Source organism: Pseudophryne corroboree, chromosome 1 (assembly GCF_028390025.1).
Source record: "Pseudophryne corroboree isolate aPseCor3 chromosome 1, aPseCor3.hap2, whole genome shotgun sequence".
NCBI classification, from domain to species: domain Eukaryota; kingdom Metazoa; phylum Chordata; class Amphibia; order Anura; family Myobatrachidae; genus Pseudophryne; species Pseudophryne corroboree.
The window spans coordinates 937,645,115-937,664,413 of NC_086444.1; the positions used below are offsets into that span (position 1 = coordinate 937,645,115).

Below are 19,299 nucleotides of genomic sequence, written 5' to 3' on the forward strand. Positions count from 1 at the left end.
CAGTGCCATGTCAGCTGTAACCTGAGCATGTTATGTGATGTCAATGCCATGTCAGCTGTAACCTGAGCATGTTATGTGATGTCATGTCATGTCAGTGCCATGTCAGCTGTAACCTGAGCTTGTTATGTGATGTCATGTCAGCTATAACCTGAGCATGTTATGTGATGTCAGTGCCATGTCAGCTGTAACCTGAGCATGTTATGTGATGTCATGTCAGTGCCATGTCAGCTGTAACCTGAGCATGTTATGTGATGTCAATGCCATGTCAGCTGTAACCTGAGCTTGTTATGAGATGTCATGTCAGTGCCATGTCAGCTGTAACCTGAGCATGTTATGTGATGTCAATGCCATGTCAGCTGTAACCTGAGCATGTTATGTGATGTCATGTCATGTCATGTCAGTGCCATGTCAGCTGTAACCTGAGCTTGTTATGTGATGTCATGTCAGCTATAACCTGAGCATGTTATGTGATGTCAATGCCATGTCAGCTGTAACCTGAGCATGTTATGTGATGTCATGTCAATGCCATGTCAGCTGTAACCTGAGCATGTTATGTGATGTCATGTCAATGCCATGTCAGCTGTAACCTGAGCTTGTTATGAGATGTCATGTCAGTGCCATGTCAGCTGTAACCTGAGCATGTTATGTGATGTCAATGCCATGTCAGCTGTAACCTGAGCATGTTATGTGATGTCATGTCAGTGCCATGTCAGCTGTAACCTGAGCATGTTATGTGATGTCATGTCAGTGCCATGTCAGCTGTAACCTGAGCTTGTTATGTGATGTCATGTCAGTGCCATGTCAGCTGTAACCTGAGCATGTTATGTGATGTCATGTCAAAATAGGATCTACTCGCCAATCAATAATTCTAGTTACAGGAGCCCATTGTAGTGTTGAAAACAACATATTTCATATTGAGCACATATTTTATTGCATATAATTGGTTGATGTATTAACAGTGAAAAATGGACCAGTTAGAAGTTACCCGTAGCAACCAATCAGCTTTGAGGAAGGATTTATGATTGTAAAAAATGATAGGCAGATGCTGGTTTGTTGATATGGGCAACTTTTTCACTGGTCCACTATAGGCCACTCTTTTAACTGCATTATACATCATCCCTATAGTTATCTAATGATACAGATTTGTCCACATACACCTATCCTCAAATTGTTACACATAACCCTATTTGGAGTGCCAGGGACTTTGCGACTTAGCCAGGCCATGCAACTTTCTATTACAATATGCATGTTATACTGCCACTTACTACCACCAATTCATATGCAACAAAAATAGTAATCCTAGATATTTAGTACACTATTAGGGAATGAAGGGCCTGGTCAGAGATGTACGCTATAGCTGCATTTTAGTCCGATAGTATTATCAGACTATCCGTACAAAGACACAGTGGTCTTTGTACGGAAAGCCTGATAATACTGTCTATCGGTCTAAAATGGCTGTTTTTGCTGTACGGTAAATTACCGCCAGCAATTGGATAACAGCCAGTGAAGCAAGATTTTGGAAAAAATACTAAAGGATGAGAATGGCTACCTGCGGCAGAGTGTCTATGTCACATCAGGTGTCTGGTGCCATATGGCGCAAAAGAGGACAGATGTTTGAGGACACATCTGTAAAATCACTTGCGCCACTTTTGCTTCTGGGTCACTTAGACAACCAATCTTAGCCTTCATGTTTGCTCGCTTCATAAAAGAGACTGGAAGATTCACTATGAGGCCCCAAAGTACTAGGGAAAGTACAAGCAGTTTCCCCAACTCTGGTCAATGTATGTTTGAGCCACACACATGTGGTATAGCACCATACCTCCCAACTGTCCCGATTTTCGCGGGACAGTCTCATTTTTGGGGGACTGTCCCGCTGACCCACACACGGACAGCAGTGCCCAGAGGTGTGTGTGGGGGAAGGGGAATTGGGAGGCTTCTGTCACTCACTGGCTGCTCTGCTTAGTACTGAGCAACGGTGTATAGACGCTGTGCAATTGTTCCATCTTCCACTATACCAGAGGTTCTCAAACTCGGTCCTCGGGAGCCCACACAGTGCATGTTTTGCAGGTAACCCAGCAGGTGCACAGGTGTATTAATTACTCACTGACACATTTTAAAAGGTCCACAGGTGGAGCTAATTATTTCACTTGCGATTCTGCGAGGAGACCTGCAAAACATGCACTGTGTGGGCCCCCAAGGACCGAGTTTGAGAACCTTTGCACTATACTATCTATGACTCCTGTTCTAAGATAACATTTTGAAATAATGGGGGTCATTCCGACCCGATCGCACGCTGCAGTTTTTCGCAGCGTAGCAATCGGGTCAGAACCGCGCATGCGCTGGTGTCGCAGTGCGCCGGCGCATGGCCGCCCGTCGTTGCGCAACGATCGCCTCTGCCTGATTGACAGGCAGAGGTGGTTGATGGGCGGGAGGGGCGAAACGGCGGCGTTTGGCCGCCGTTTCGTGGGCGCGGTCCGGCCAACGCAGGCATGGCCGGACCGTGCGGGGAGTGGCCCGCAGCAGCTGCGTGACGTCACACGCAGCTGCTGCGGGCCGGGGAGCGATGAGTAGCTCCCGGCCAGCACGCCAAATGCATCGCCGCTGTGTGATGCCTTTGCACTTCTGCAGGTGAGGGTGGGGGGGCCTGACATGCGGGGCAGCCTAGCCCTGTGCTGGGCGTCCCCACGCATGTCTGAGTTCATGATCGTAGCTGTGTTAAATTTAGCACAGCTACGATCAACTCAGGATGACCCCCAATATACAAGGACACTTGCTGTGGAGGTGCGGCTATATTAAGATCTTGCATTCTTGTCTCATTGGACTATAGTGCAATTGTGATACCCCGACAGGTGGTGTGTAGGACTGATAAGCTAATTTCTCTAACGTCCTAAGTGGATGCTGGGGACTCCGTCAGGACCATGGGGAATAGCGGCTCCGCAGGAGACAGGGCACAAAAATAAAGCTTTAGGATTAGGTGGTGTGTACTGGCTCCTCCCCCTATGACCCTCCTCCAAGCCTCAGTTAGGTTTTTGTGCTCGTCCGAGCAGGGTGCAATCTAGGTGGCTCTCCTAAAGAGCTGCTTAGAAAAAGTTTTTAGGTTTTTTATTTTCAGTGAGTCCTGCTGGCAACAGGCTCACTGCATCGAGGGACTTAGGGGAGAGAATTTCAACTCACTTGCGTGCAGGATGGATTGGATTCTTAGGCTACTGGACACCATTAGCTCCAGAGGGAGTCGGAACACAGGTCTCACCCTGGGGTTCGTCCCGGAGCCGCGCCGCCGACCCCCCTTACAGATGCTGAAGATTGAAGGTCCGGAAACAGGCGGCAGAAGGCTCTTCAGTCTTCATGAAGGTAGCGCACAGCACTGCAGCTGTGCGCCATTGTTGTCACACACTTCACACCAAGCGGTCACGGAGGGTGCAGGGCGCTGCTGGGGACGCCCTGGGCAGCAATATTTAATACCTTTATGGCAAAAGAATACATCACATATAGCCATTGAGGCTATATGTATGTATTTAACCCATGCCAGATATCTAAAACTCCGGGAGAAAAGCCCGCCGAAATAGGGGGCGGGGCTTATTCTCCTCAGCACACAGCGCCATTTTCCTGCTCAGCTCCGCTGTGAGGAAGGCTCCCAGGACTCTCCCCTGCACTGCACTACAGAAACAGGGTAAAACAGAGAGGGGGGGCATTTTTTGGCGATATTTTGATATATTTAAGCTGCTATAAGGAACAACACTTATATAAGGTTGTTCCCATATATATTATAGCGCTTGGGTGTGTGCTGGCAAACTCTCCCTCTGTCTCCCCAAAGGGCTAGTGGGGTCCTGTCCTCGATAAGAGCATTCCCTGTGTGTCTGCTGTGTGTCGGTACGTGTGTGTCGACATGTATGAGGACGATGTTGGTGTGGAGGCAGAGCAATTGCCGATAATGGTGATGTCACCCCCCAGGGAGTCGACACCGGAATGGATGGCTTTGTTTATGGAATTACGTGATAATGTCAGCACATTACAAAAATCAGTTGACGACATGAGACGGCCGGCAAACCAGTTAGTACCTGCCCAGGCGTCTCAGACACCGTCAGGGGCTGTAAAGCACCCTTTACCTCAGTCGGTCGACACAGACCCAGACACAGACACTGAATCTAGTGTCGACGGTGATGAAACAAACGTATTTTCAAGTAGGGCCACACGTTATATGATCACGGCAATGAAGGAGGCTTTGCATATCTCTGATACTGCAAGTACCACAAAAAGGGGTATTATGTGGGGGGTGAAAAAACTACCTGTAGTTTTTCCTGAATCAGAGGAATTAAATGATGTATGTGATGAAGCGTGGGTTAACCCAGATAGAAAAGTGCTAATTTCAAAAAAGTTATTAGCATTATACCCTTTCCCGCCAGAGGTTAGGGCGCGCTGGGAAACACCCCCTAGGGTGGATAAGGCGCTCACACGCTTATCAAAACAAGTGGCGTTACCGTCTCCTGATACGGCCGCCCTCAGGGATCCAGCTGATAGGAGACTGGAAACTACCCTAAAAAGTATATACACACATACTGGTGTTATACTGCGACCAGCCATCGCCTCAGCCTGGATGTGCAGTGCTGGGGTCGTCTGGTTGGATTCCCTGACTGAAAATATTGATACCTTGGATAGGGACAGTATTTTATTGACTATAGAGCAATTAAAGGATGCTTTCCTTTATATGCGAGATGCTCAGAGAGATATTTGCACTCTGGCATCGAGAGTAAATGCGATGTCCATATCTGCCAGAAGGAGTTTATGGACGCGACAGTGGTCAGGTGATGCGGATTCCAAACGACATATGGAAGTATTGCCGTATAAAGGGGAGGAATTATTTGGCGTCGGTCTATCGGATCTGGTGGCCACGGCAACTGCCGGAAAATCCACCTTTTTACCTCAGACCCCCTCCCAACAGAAAAAGACACCGTCTTTTCAGCCGCAGTCCTTTCGGTCCTATAAGAACAAGCGGACAAAAGGACAGTCATATCTGCCTCGGGGCAGAGGAAGGGGTAAGAGAGGGCAGCAAGCAGCCCCTGCCCAGGAACAGAAGCCCTCTCAGGGTTCTGCAAAGCCCTCAGCATGACGCTGGGGCCTTACAAGCGGACTCAGGAGCGGTGGGGGGTCGACTCAAGAATTTCAGCGCACAGTGGGCTTGCTCACAGGTGGACCCCTGGATCCTGCAGGTAGTATCTCAGGGTTACAGGTTGGAATTCGAGAAGTCTCCCCCTCGCAGGTTCCTAAAGTCTGCTTTGCCAACGTCTCCCTCAGACAGGGCGACGGTATTGGAAGCCATTCACAAGCTGTTTTCTCAGCAGGTGATAGTCAAGGTACCCCTCCTACAACAGGGAAAGGGGTATTACTCCACGCTATATTGTGGTACCGAAGCCGGACGGCTCGGTAAGACCTTTTCTAAATCTGAAATCTTTGAACCTGTACATACAAAAATTCAAGTTCAAGATGGAGTCACTCAGAGCAGTGATAGCGAATCTGGAAGAAGGGGACTTTATGGTGTCCCTGGACATAAAGGATGCTTACCTGCATGTCCCAATTTGCCCTTCACATCAAGGGTACCTCAGGTTCGTGGTGCAAAACTGTCATTATCAGTTTCAGACGCTGCCGTTTGGATTGTCCACGGCACCTCGGGTCTTTACCAAGGTAATGGCCGAAATGATGATTCTTCTGCGAAGAAGAGGCGTATTAATTATCCCTTACTTGGACGATCTCCTGATAAGGGCAAGGTCCAGAGAACAGCTGGAGGACGGAGTAGCACTAACCCGACTAGTGCTGCAACAACACGGGTGGATTCTGAATTTTCCAAAATCTCAGTTGACCCCGACGACACGTCTGCTGTTCCTGGGAATGATTCTGGACACGGTTCAGAAAAAGGTGTTTCTTCCGGAGGAGAAAGCCAGGGAGTTATCCGAACTTGTCAGGAACCTCCTAAAACCAGGGAAAGTGTCTGTGCATCAATGCACAAGAGTCCTGGGAAAGATGGTGGCTTCTTACGAAGCGATTCCATTCGGCAGATTCCACGCACGAACTTTTCAGTGGGATCTGCTGGACAAATGGTCCGGATCACATCTGCAGATGCATCAGCGGATAACCTTATCGCCACGGACAAGGGTGTCTCTTCTGTGGTGGTTGCAGAGTGCTCATCTGTTAGAGGGCCGCAGATTCGGCATACAGGACTGGGTCCTGGTGACCACGGATGCCAGTCTGAGAGGCTGGGGAGCGGTCACACAGGGAAGAAACTTCCAGGGAGTATGGTCAAGCCTGGAGATGTCTCTTCACATAAATATACTGGAGCTAAGAGCGATTTACAATGCTCTAAGTCTGGCAAAACCCCTGCTTCAGGGTCAGCCGGTGTTGATCCAGTCGGACAACATCACGGCAGTCGCCCACGTAAACAGACAGGGCGGCACAAGAAGCAGGACAGCAATGGCAGAAGCTGCAAGGATTCTTCGCTGGGCGGAAGATCATGTGATAGCACTGTCAGCAGTATTAATTCCGGGAGTGGACAACTGGGAAGCAGACTTCCTCAGCAGACACGATCTACACCCGGGAGAGTGGGGACTTCATCCAGAAGTCTTCCACATGATTGTGAACCGTTGGGAAAAACCAATGGTGGATATGATGGCGTCCCGCCTCAACAAAAAACTGGACAGGTATTGCGCCAGGTCAAGAGACCCTCAGGCAATAGCTGTGGACGCTCTGGTAACACCGTGGGTGTTCCAGTCAGTGTATGTGTTCCCTCCTCTGCCTCTCATACCAAAAGTACTGAGAATTATACGGCAAAAGGGAGTAAGAACGATACTAGTGGCTCCGGATTGGCCAAGAAGAACTTGGTTCCCGGAACTTCAAGAGATGCTCACGGAGGATCCGTGGCCTCTACCTCTAAGACGGGACCTGCTTCAGCAGGGACCGTGTCTATTCCAAGACTTACCGCGGCTGCGTTTGACGGCATGACGGTTGAACGCCGAATTCTAAGGGAAAAAGGCATTCCGGAAGAGGTCATTCCTACACTGGTAAAAGCCAGGAAGGAGGTGACTGCACAACATTATCACCGCATTTGGAGGAAATATGTTGCGTGGTGTGAGGCCAGGAAGGCCCCCACGGAGGAATTTCAACTTGGTCGATTCCTACATTTTCTGCAAACAGGATTGTCTATGGGCCTCAAATTGGGGTCCATTAAGGTTCAAATTTCGGCCCTGTCGATTTTCTTCCAGAAAGAATTGGCTTCAGTTCCTGAAGTCCAGACTTTTGTAAAAGGAGTACTACATATACAGCCCCCGGTTGTGCCCCCAGTGGCACCGTGGGATCTTAATGTAGTCTTGGATTTTCTCAAATCCCATTGGTTTGAGCCGCTCAAATCGGTGGAGTTGAAGTATCTTACATGGAAAGTAACCATGCTACTGGCCCTGGCTTCAGCCAGGAGAGTATCAGAATTGGCGGCTTTATCATATAAGAGCCCATATCTGATTTTCCATACGGACAGGGCAGAACTGCGGACGCGTCCTCATTTTCTGCCTAAGGTGGTGTCAGCGTTTCACCTGAACCAGCCTATTGTGGTGCCTGCGGCTACTAACGATTTGGAGGATTCCAAGTTGTTGGACGTGGTCCGGGCATTGAAAATATATATTTCAAGAACGGCGGGAGTCAGAAAGTCTGACTCACTGTTTATATTGTATGCACCCAACAAGATGGGTGCTCCTGCTTCTAAGCAGACGATTGCTCGTTGGATTTGTAGCACAATTCAACTTGCACATTCTGTGGCAGGCTTGCCACAACCTAAATCTGTCAAGGCCCATTCCACAAGGAAAGTGGGCTCATCCTGGGCGGCTGCCCGGGGGGTCTCGGCATTACAACTCTGCCGAGCTGCTACTTGGTCAGGGGCAAACACGTTTGCAAAATTCTACAAATTTGATACCCTGGCTGAGGAGGACCTTGAGTTCTCTCATTCGGTGCTGCAGAGTCATCCGCACTCTCCCGCCCGTTTGGGAGCTTTGGTATAATCCCCATGGTCCTGACGGAGTCCCCAGCATCCACTTAGGACGTTAGAGAAAATAAGAATTTACTTACCGATAATTCTATTTCTCGTAGTCCGTAGTGGATGCTGGGCGCCCATCCCAAGTGCGGATTGTCTGCAATACTTGTACATAGTTATTGTTACAAACAAATTCGGGTTGTTATTGTTGTGAGCCGTCTGTTCAGAGGCTCCTACGTTTGTCATACTGTTAACTGGGTTCAGATCACAAGTTATACGGTGTGAGTGGTGTGGCTGGTATGAGTCTTACCCGGGATTCAATATCCTTCCTTATTGTGTACGCTCGTCCGGGCACAGTATCCTAACTGAGGCTTGGAGGAGGGTCATAGGGGGAGGAGCCAGTACACACCACCTAATCCTAAAGCTTTATTTTTGTGCCCTGTCTCCTGCGGAGCCGCTATTCCCCATGGTCCTGACGGAGTCCCCAGCATCCACTAGGGACTACGAGAAATAGAATTATCGGTAAGTAAATTCTTATTTTCTTCACATACTTTAATTCAATACTGATTAGGAGGGAATTCCTGTGCACTGTTTCATTTCCTGCCATCTCCTTATTCCACCACAGAGGTAGAGGATTAGTACAGACACATATGCACAGCATCTATTCACAGGAGCCAGGGACTGGGGGAATGCCAGCAGCTCACAGAGCGCTGGCCATGCCCCCACAGTTATGAAAATGGGAGGCGCGGCTCGCGATCTCGGCATGCCCGTGAAGCTGTGCCCCTTTCTATAGGCCATGCACCCTTTTTGGGCAGGGAGTCCCTCTTCCCTGGGTACCGATGTTGGGAGGTATGGAGCACTAATACCAAAATCATTACACCTAGTCACTTCCTGGAATGCCCAGTGTATGTGTCCAGTGTGTATACCAGTGTATGTGTCCAGTGTGTATACCAGTGTATGTGTCTGTTATATATTCAGTGTGTGTGTGTGTATATATATATATATATATATATATATATATCTATCAGTGTATGGGCAGAATTAAAATGTTATCACGCTGGCAGCCACTAGATGACGCCCAAACGGAGCTATTCAAATGAAGCTCTGTTTGGGTGCAGTGTCTGCCGGTGTCTGCATTTCAGCTCACACCCTCTGGGGGTGGGGAGCTGAAATATGCGAAAAGTGACCCGTTTGGGAGCCCACACGGCACTTTTCGTGATCGCACCCAACACTTTGGTCGGGTTTAGCTAAACCTGACCTTGATGGGCGTGAGCAGTGTGAAAAAAAAACATGAAATTGCGCCCGTGATCTCCCGTCACTAGACAGGAGATCGGGCGCGCAAAACAATTGAATACCACCCTATGTGTCTGGTGTATATACAAGTGTATGTGTCAGTCTGGTGTATATGCCAGTGTACATGTCTGGTATATACACCAGTGTATTTGTCTGGAACACAGTAATACAAGTCATCATCATCAGTGTGCAAACAATGCACCTCCTCACGAGCATACTGTATATATGCATGAGCCGCATTTGTTTATGTGAGAACTCTTCTTCTTATCCGATTATAGAAATGCTAAATTTATGCAGTCCACAAAGTGGGATCACTACGGGGGTGCGGGCCGCTTCCGTGTGTCACCTGCTGGGGGGTGACACCAATATGCTGGCTCCTCCTCAGTGACTGGAGCCGGGTGCTGCACTGTAATTATGTGCAGCACTCAGCTCTTGTCACAGTCTAGGGGCCAGCAATGCAGACGAGACATTCTCTGGTAGCAGCCCAGCATCTCCAGAGCTTCCGGAGTGACGAAAAAGGTGATTTTGCTGTAAGGCCATACCCCTTTTTGCTAAGTCATGCCCCCGTGGGTTTGGCGTGCGCATGGAGTATTTTAGCCGCACTGGGCATCACCAAGGCTGGTGACACTCCTGGATCCGCATAGACACATATGCATATTGCATACATATACTTTCTGAGTATGCACAGTACGACAAAGTACACTACACAAACTGGCACAATACTCACTTGTCAGTCCCTCTATGTTAAGAACTTCAGTTAAAACTGGAATGTTCTGGTAAATGAGGCTGTGTTTCATTCACTTATATCAGATACATCCTGTAATGTACACGTTTTCTCTTCTCTTCAGGATCCCTGGATTTTACCTCAGTTTGGTCTCATTGTTCCTGTTACTCGGATTGACAGCAGTTGGGATTACGAACGCCCTTCTTAAGAGATACCTGGATGTGAACTTTTTAAAAAAAGTTGATCACATGTTCTAGAGTCAGGCAATCACTTTACGTGTAGAATCTTTTTTTTTTCTCTTTGCTTTGTACTTGTCCTAAAATGAATCTGTAATCTGTATCTTAAAATATACATGTTGTATACATTGAATTATTCTGCATTAAGTAAATCAAGTAATTAAATAAATAAATAAATAAATAAATAAATAACAGCTGTTCCCAGACCTCCATTTACTACAGACCTGTTAATCACTTGCCTGGCAGAGCATTCTGGTGAAACAGTGGCCAGTCCGATCAATGATGATTTTATTTAAATGTAATATGGAATCACAAAACCATAATTTCAATTATTTAAATACAATCTCCATGCACGATTCTCTTTTGTGCAGCTGATAGTGTAAGTACAATGGGGCAGATGTATTAAGCCTGGAGAAGGGATGAAGAAGTGATAAAGCAGTTTTCTCTAACGTCCTAGAGGATGCTGGGACTCCGTAAGGACCATGGAGAATAGACGGGCTCCACAGGAGACATGGGCACTTTAAGAAAGAACTTGACTCTGGGTGTGCTCTGGCTCCTCCCTCTATGCCCCTCCTCCAGACCTCAGTTTGAGACTGTGCCCAGAGGCAGATGGGTGCACTGCAGGGAGCTCTCCTGAGTTTCCTGCTAAGAAAGTGTATTTGTTAGGTTTTTTATTTTCATTGAGCACTGCTGGCAACAGACTCCCTGCATCGAGGGACTGAGGGGAGAGAAGCAGACCTACTTAAATGATAGGCTCTGCTTCTTAGGCTACTGGACACCATTAGTTCCAGAGGGAGTCGGAACACAGGTTCGCCCTGGACGTTCGTCCCAGAGCCGCGCTGCCGTCCTCCTCACAGAGCCAGAAGAAAGAAGCCGGATTAGTATGAGAAGAAAGAAGGCTTCAAATGGCGGCAGAAGACTTCGTGAGCTTCACTGAGGTAACGCACAGCACGGCAGCTGTGCGCCATTGCTCCCATACACCTCACATACTCCGGTCACTGTAAGGGTGCAGGGAAGGGGGCGCCCTGGGCAGCAATATAAACCTCTTATTTGGCAAAAGAGAGCATATATACAGCTGGACACTGTATATATGCATGAGCCCCCGCCAATTTTACACTTTTAGCGGGACTGAAGCCCGCCGCCGAGGGGGCGGGGCTTCTCCCTCAGCACTCACCAGCGCCATGTTTTTCTCCACAGCACCGCTGAGAGGATGCTCCCCGGATTCTCCCCTGCTTATACCACGGTAGAAGAGAGGATTTTAAAGAAGAGGGGGGGCACATAATTCGGCGCAGATAATAATAACAGCGCTACGGGGTAAACATTAAATTGCTGTATTTTTCCTGGGTCATATTGCGCTGGGGTGTGTGCTGGCATACTCTCTCTCTGTCTCTCCAAAGGGCCTTGTGGGGGAACTGTCTTCAGAAGAGCATTCCCTGAGTGTGTGGTGTGTCGGTACGTGTGTGTCGACATGTCTGAGGTAAAAGGCTCTCCTATGGAGGAGATGGAGCAAATGTGTGTGTGTGTGTGTGTGTGTGTGGTGTTGCCGTCGACAACGCCGACGCCTGATTGGATATGTGAAATTAAGGGCTAAGATGAATTGTTACACAAAAGATTAGAGAACAAACAGGGAATCTACCCATGTCTGTCCCTATGTCAGAGATTTTCAGAGTCTCACAACGCTCACTATCCAAAATCATAGACACTGATATCGACACGGAGTCTGACTCCTGTGTCGACTACGATAATGCAAAGTACAGCCAAACTGGCATAAAAGTATTCAATATATGGTTATTGTAATAAAAGATGTTTTGCTTATCACTGATGACTCCTCTGTCCCTGACACGAGGGTACACATGTTTAAGGGGAAGAAAGCTGAGGTAAATTTCCCTCCTCTCATGAAGAAAAAGAGCGGGAATCTCCAGACAAGAAGCTGCAGCTTCCCAAAAAGGAATTCTCAGGGAGTATTCTTTCCCTAATGGGGCCAGGATACGATGGGAATCTTCCCCTAGGGTGTACAATTCATTGACACGTTTACCCAAAAAGGTAGCGCTGACTTTACAGCTATCCTCAGGGATCCTGCAGATAACATTCAGTAAAAGTACTTTGATGTCCATTTACACACATTCTGGTACACTACTCAGACCGGCGATTGTGTCGGCATGGGTTTATAGCGCTGTAGCAGCGTAGACAGATATCTTATCAGCGGAGATTGAAACCCTAGATAAGGATACCATGTTATTGTCCCTAGTATATAAACAAAACAATAACCAATTGCGCTTGGTATAACTTTAAAACACTCAGATTTTAGTATTTGCAGTAGCTGTTCTTCCACGGTGTGGATTCTTATAACTGGTATCACCTGCAAGTATACCCTCACACCAGAGAACACACCCGAACAAAAAAAGACGTCCAGAATGGCCTAAATTAGATATGATACCAATTTGTTTTTTTTTTTTTAAAACATATAGAATTCCATAAATTCATATGAACATTTTTTTACAAATAAAAGGTTCCATACATTCATATAAACATTCTTAAAAGAAATACATCCAGATACAGTCAATAGGTTTTCTGTTCAAGCCTTTAAAGAACACCCTCACCCTTATAGGTGTATATTCTGTAGGGTGTACTGATGAACTAGATAAGAGACCGTAAATGAATCGACCCAACGCGTTTTGTCAGAACGACTTCATCAGGGGTTTCTGTATGGTATCACAAAAAAAGGAACAAAGGCCTTCATGGATATAAAACATCCATAGTCCATATATATATAGGACCAACTTTTAATAGAGATGGAGAATTCACCCAGAATGGTTGTAGGATGGTAAAACCAAGCATAAACGCATACACCTTTAAGGGTATTCAGCTAGTTAATGAACCTGATTGCAGACTCTTTTCAGTTTGTATGCAGGGTCTGTTAAATTTGAACCTGCAGCCACCAGGAAAGAGACACAAGTAACAGCCAAATCCAAAATGTATACAAATGTATACAATATATATACAATGTAGAGATCAGCAGCACTCCATTCAATCATAGACAGATAAACAAAGCTGATACCTTCCCGGTACTATCCATGAAATGGATGTCCATAAATATATATAGTGGTCAGCGGTAGGGATGAGCGGGTTCGGTTCCTCGGAATCCGAACCCGCCCGAACTTCATGTTTTTTTACACGGGACCGAGCGACTCGGATCTTCCCGCCTTGCTCGGTTAACCCGAGCGCGCCCGAACGTCATCATCCCGCTGTCGGATTCTCGCGAGGCTCGGATTCTATCGCGAGACTCGGATTCTATATAAGGAGCCGCGCGTCGCCGCCATTTTCACACGTGCATTGAGATTCATAGGGAGAGGACGTGGCTGGCGTCCTCTCCGTTTATAGAGAAGAGAGTGAGACAGTAGAGAGAGACACAGTAGTAATTTTGGGGAGCATTAGGAGGAGTACTAGTTACTTGCTGAAGTGATAGATAGTGTGACTGTATATTATCTGACTTGTGGGGGAGACACTGACAGTGGGGAGCAGTTAGAGTCTGAGAGCAGGACTCAGGAGTACATATAACGTACAGTGCACACTTTTGCTGCCAGAGTGCCACACTGCCATTGTGACCACACTGACCACCAGTATAATATATATTGTGATTGTCTGCTTAGGAGTACTACTTGCAAGTTGCTGATAGTGTGACCAGTGACCTGACCACCAGTCACCACCAGTTTAATATATATATATATATATATATATAATTGTATATAATATATATATAATATTGTATACCACCTACCCGTGGTTTTTTTTCTTTTCTTTCTTCTTTATACATACTACTATAGTAGCTTACTGTAGCAGTCTGCGGTGCTGCTGAGCTGACTGTGTCCAGCAGGTCCGTCATCAGTCATTACATAATAAATATATATACCTGTCCGGCTGCAGTACTAGTGATATTATATATATATATATTGATTTCATCTCATTATCATCCAGTCTATATTAGCAGCAGACACAGTACGGTAGTCCACGGCTGTAGCTACCTCTGTGTCGGCAGTCGCTCGTCCATCCATAATTGTATACCACCTACCCGTGGTTTTTTTTTTCTTTCTTCTTTATACATACTACTATAGTAGCTTACTGTAGCAGTCTGCGGTGCTGCTGAGCTGACAGTGTCCAGCAGGTCCGTCATCAGTCATTACATAATAAATATATATACCTGTCCGGCTGCAGTACTAGTGATATTATATATATATATATATATATATATATATATATATATATTGATTTCATCTCCTTATCATCCAGTTTATATTAGCAGCAGACACAGTACGGTAGTCCACGGCTGTAGCTACCTCTGTGTCGGCAGTCGCTCGTCCATCCATAATTGTATACCACCTACCCGTGGTTTTTTTTTTCTTTCTTCTTTATACATACTACTATAGTAGCTTACTGTAGCAGTCTGCGGTGCTGCTGAGCTGACAGTGTCCAGCAGGTCCGTCATCAGTCATTACATAATAAATATATCTACCTGTCCGGCTGCAGTACTAGTGTGATATAATATATATTGATTTCATCTCATTATCATCCAGTCTATATTAGCAGCAGACACAGTACGGTAGTCCACGGCTGTAGCTACCTCTGTGTCGGCAGTCGCTCGTCCATCCATAATTGTATACCACCTACCCGTGTTTTTTTTTTTTCTTTCTTCTTTATACATACTACTATAGTAGCTTACTGTAGCAGTCTGCGGTGCTGCTGAGCTGACAGTGTCCAGCAGGTCCGTCATCAGTCATTACATAATAAATATATATACCTGTCCGGCTGCAGTACTAGTGATATTATATATATATATATATTGATTTCATCTCCTTATCATCCAGTCTATATTAGCAGCAGACACAGTACGGTAGTCCACGGCTGTAGCTACCTCTGTGTCGGCAGTCGCTCGTCCATCCATAATTGTATACCACCTACCCGTGGTTTTTTTTTTTTCTTCTTTATACATACTACTATAGTAGCTTACTGTAGCAGTCTGCGGTGCTGCTGAGCTGACAGTGTCCAGCAGGTCCGTCATCAGTCATTACATAATAAATATATCTACCTGTCCGGCTGCAGTACTAGTGTGATATAATATATATTGATTTCATCTCATTATCATCCAGTCTATATTAGCAGCAGACACAGTACGGTAGTCCACGGCTGTAGCTACCTCTGTGTCGGCAGTCGCTCGTCCATCCATAATTGTATACCACCTACCCGTGGTTTTTTTTTTCTTTCTTCTTTATACATACTACTATAGTAGCTTACTATAGCAGTCTGCGGTGCTGCTGAGCTGACAGTGTCCAGCAGGTCCGTCATCAGTCATTACATAATAAATATATATACCTGTCCGGCTGCAGTACTAGTGATATTATATATATATATATATTGATTTCATCTCCTTATCATCCAGTCTATATTAGCAGCAGACACAGTACAGTAGTCCACGGCTGTAGCTACCTCTGTGTCGGCAGTCGCTCGTCCATCCATAATTGTATACCACCTACCCGTGGTTTTTTTTTTTCTTTCTTCTTTATACATACTACTATAGTAGCTTACTGTAGCAGTCTGCGGTGCTGCTGAGCTGACAGTGTCCAGCAGGTCCGTCATCAGTCATTACATAATAAATATATCTACCTGTCCGGCTGCAGTACTAGTGTGATATAATATATATTGATTTCATCTCATTATCATCCAGTCTATATTAGCAGCAGACACAGTACGGTAGTCCACGGCTGTAGCTACCTCTGTGTCGGCAGTCGCTCGTCCATCCATAATTGTATACCACCTACCCGTGGTTTTTTTTTTTCTTCTTTATACATATTACTATAGTAGCTTACTGTAGCAGTCTGCGGTGCTGCTGAGCTGACAGTGTCCAGCAGGTCCGTCATCAGTCATTACATAATAAATATATATACCTGTCCGGCTGCAGTACTAGTGATATTATATATATATATATATATATTGATTTCATCTCATTATCATCCAGTCTATATTAGCAGCAGACACAGTACGGTAGTCCACGGCTGTAGCTACCTCTGTGTCGGCAGTCGCTCGTCCATCCATAATTGTATACCACCTACCCGTGTTTTTTTTTTTTTTCTTTCTTCTTTATACATACTACTATAGTAGCTTACTGTAGCAGTCTGTGGTGCTGCTGAGCTGACAGTGTCCAGCAGGTCCGTCATCAGTCATTACATAATAAATATATCTACCTGTCCGGCTGCAGTACTAGTGTGATAATAAGAATTTACTTACCGATAATTCTATTTCTCATAGTCCGTAGTGGATGCTGGGGACTCCGTAAGGACCATGGGGAATAGCGGCTCCGCAGGAGACTGGGCACATCTAAAGAAAGCTTTAGGACTATCTGGTGTGCACTATGACCCTCCTCCAAGCCTCAGTTAGGATACTGTGCCCGGACGAGCGTACACAATAAGGAAGGATTTTGAATCCCGGGTAAGACTCATACCAGCCACACCAATCACACCGTATAACCTGTGATCTGAACCCAGTTAACAGCATGATAACAGAGGAGCCTCTGAAAGATGGCTCACAACAATAATAACCCGATTTTTGTAACAATAACTATGTACAAGTATTGCAGACCATCCGCACTTGGCATCCACTACGGACTATGAGAAATAGAATTATCGGTAAGTAAATTCTTATTTTCTCTAACGTCCTAAGTGGATGCTGGGGACTCCGTAAGGACCATGGGGATTATACCAAAGCTCCCAAACGGGCGGGAGAGTGCGGATGACTCTGCAGCACCAAATGAGAGAACTCCAGGTCCTCCTCAGCCAGGATATCAATTTTGTAGAATTTTACAAACGTATTTGCTCCTGACCAAGTAGCTGCTCGGCAAAGTTGTAAAGCCGAGACCCCTCGGGCAGCCGCCCAAGATGAGCCCACCTTCCTTGTGGAGTGGGCATTTACAGATTTTTGGCTGTGGCAGGCCTGCCACAGAATGTGCAAGCTGAATTGTACTACAAATCCAACGAGCAATAGTCTGCTTAGAAGCAGGAGCACCCAGCTTGTTGGGTGCACACAGGATAAACAGCGAGTCAGATTTCCTGACTCCAGCCGTCCTGGAAACATATATTTTTAGGGCACTGACAACGTCTAGCAACTTGGAGGCCTCCAAGTCCCTAGTAGCCGCAGGCACCACCAATAGGTTGGTTCAGGTGAGACGCTGAAACCACCTTGGGGAGAAACTGAGGACGAGTCCTCAATTCCGCCCTGTCCGAATGGAAAATCAGATAAGGGCTTTTTCAGGATAAAGCCGCCAATTCTGACACACGCCTGGCCCAGGCCAGGGCCAACAGCATGACCACTTTCCATGTGAGATATTTTAACTCCACAGATTTAAGTGGTTCAAACCAATGTGACTTTTGGAACCCAAAACTACATTGAGATCCCAAAGTGCCACTGGAGGCACAAAAGGAGGCTGTATATGCAGTACCCCTTTTACAAACGTCTGAACTTCAGGGACTGAGGCTAGTTCTTTTTGGAAGAAAATTGACAGGGCCGAAATTTGAACCTTAATGGACCCCAATTTCAGGCCCATAGACACTCCTGTTTGCAGGAAATGTAGGAATCGACCCAGTTGAATTTCCTCCGTCGGGCCTTACTGGCCTCGCACCACGCAACATATTTTCGCCAATTGCGGTGATAATGTTTTTGCGGTTACATCCTTCCTGGCTTTGATCAGGATAGGGATGACTTCATCCGGAATGCCTTTTTTCCTTCAGGATCCGGCGTTCAACCGCCATGCCGTCAAACGCAGCCGCGGTAAGTCTTGGAACAGACAGGGTCCTTGCTGGAGCAGGTCCCTTCTTAGAGGTAGAGGCCACGGATCCTCCGTGAGCATCTCTTGAAGTTCCGGTTACCAAGTCCTTCTTGGCCAATCCGGAACCACGAATATAGTGCTTACTCCTCTCCATCTTATCAATCTCAGTACCTTGGGTATGAGAGGCAGAGGAGGGAACACATACCCTGACTGGTACACCCACGGTGTTACCAGAGCGTCTACAGCTTATTGCCTGAGGGTCCCTGGACCTGGCGCAATACCTGTCGAGTTTTTAATCATGTGGAAGACTTCTGGGTGAAGTCCCCACTCTCCCGGGTGGAGGTCGTGCTGAGGAAGTCTGCTTCCCAGTTGTCCACTCCCGGAATGAATACTGCTGACAGTGCTATCACATGATTTTCCGCCCAGCGAAGAATCCTTGCAGCTTCTGCCATTGCCCTCCTGCTTCTTGTGCCACCCTGTCTGTTTACGTGGGTGACTGCCGTGATGTTGTCCGACTGGATCAACACCGGCTGACCTTGAAGCAGAGGTCTTGCTAAGCTTAGAGCATTGTAAATGTCCCTTAGCTTCAGGATATTTATGTGAAGTGATGTCTCCAGGCTTGACCATAAGCCCTGGATATTCCTTCCCTGTGTGACTGCTCCCCAGCCTCGCAGGCTGGCATCCGTGGTCACCAGGACCCAGTCCTGAATGCCTAATCTGCGGCCCTCTAGAAGATGAGCACTCTGCAACCACCACAGGAGGGACACCCTTGTCCTCGGTGACAGGGTTATCCGCTGATGCATCTGAAGATGCGATCCGGACCATTTGTCCAGCAGGTCCCACTGGAAAGTTCTTGCGTGGAATCTGCCGAATGGGATTGCTTCGTAGGAAGCCACCATTTTACCCAGAACCCTTGTGCATTGATGCACTGAGACTTGGCTCGGTTTTAGGAGGTTCCTGACTAGCTCGGATAACTCCCTGGCTTTCTCCTCCGGGAGAAACACCTTTTTCTGGACTGTGTCCAGGATCATCCCTAGGAACAGAAGACACGTCGTCGGAACCAGGTGCGATTTTGGAATATTGAGAATCCAATCGTGCTGCCGCAACACTACCTGAGATAGTGCTACACCGACCTCCAACTGTTCCCTGGATCTTACCCTTATCAGGGAATTGTCCAAGGAAGGGATAACTAAAATTCACTTCCTTCGAAGGAATATCATCATTT

At 46.8% G+C, this 19,299-nt stretch overlaps 1 protein-coding gene across 1 annotated transcript in view; it reads left to right on the forward strand.

The window, feature by feature from the left end:
* LOC134971216 (microsomal glutathione S-transferase 2-like) overlaps positions 1 to 10,455 on the forward strand; it is a 111,793-nt gene extending 101,338 nt beyond the window's left edge. The window contains exon 7 of the mRNA XM_063946494.1: positions 10,150 to 10,455. Within this exon, the coding sequence (XP_063802564.1) occupies positions 10,150 to 10,282 (133 nt within the window). The 3' untranslated portion in view covers positions 10,283 to 10,455. The remainder of the gene's footprint in view (positions 1 to 10,149) is intronic.
* The last annotated feature ends 8,844 nt before the right edge of the window (positions 10,456 to 19,299 follow it).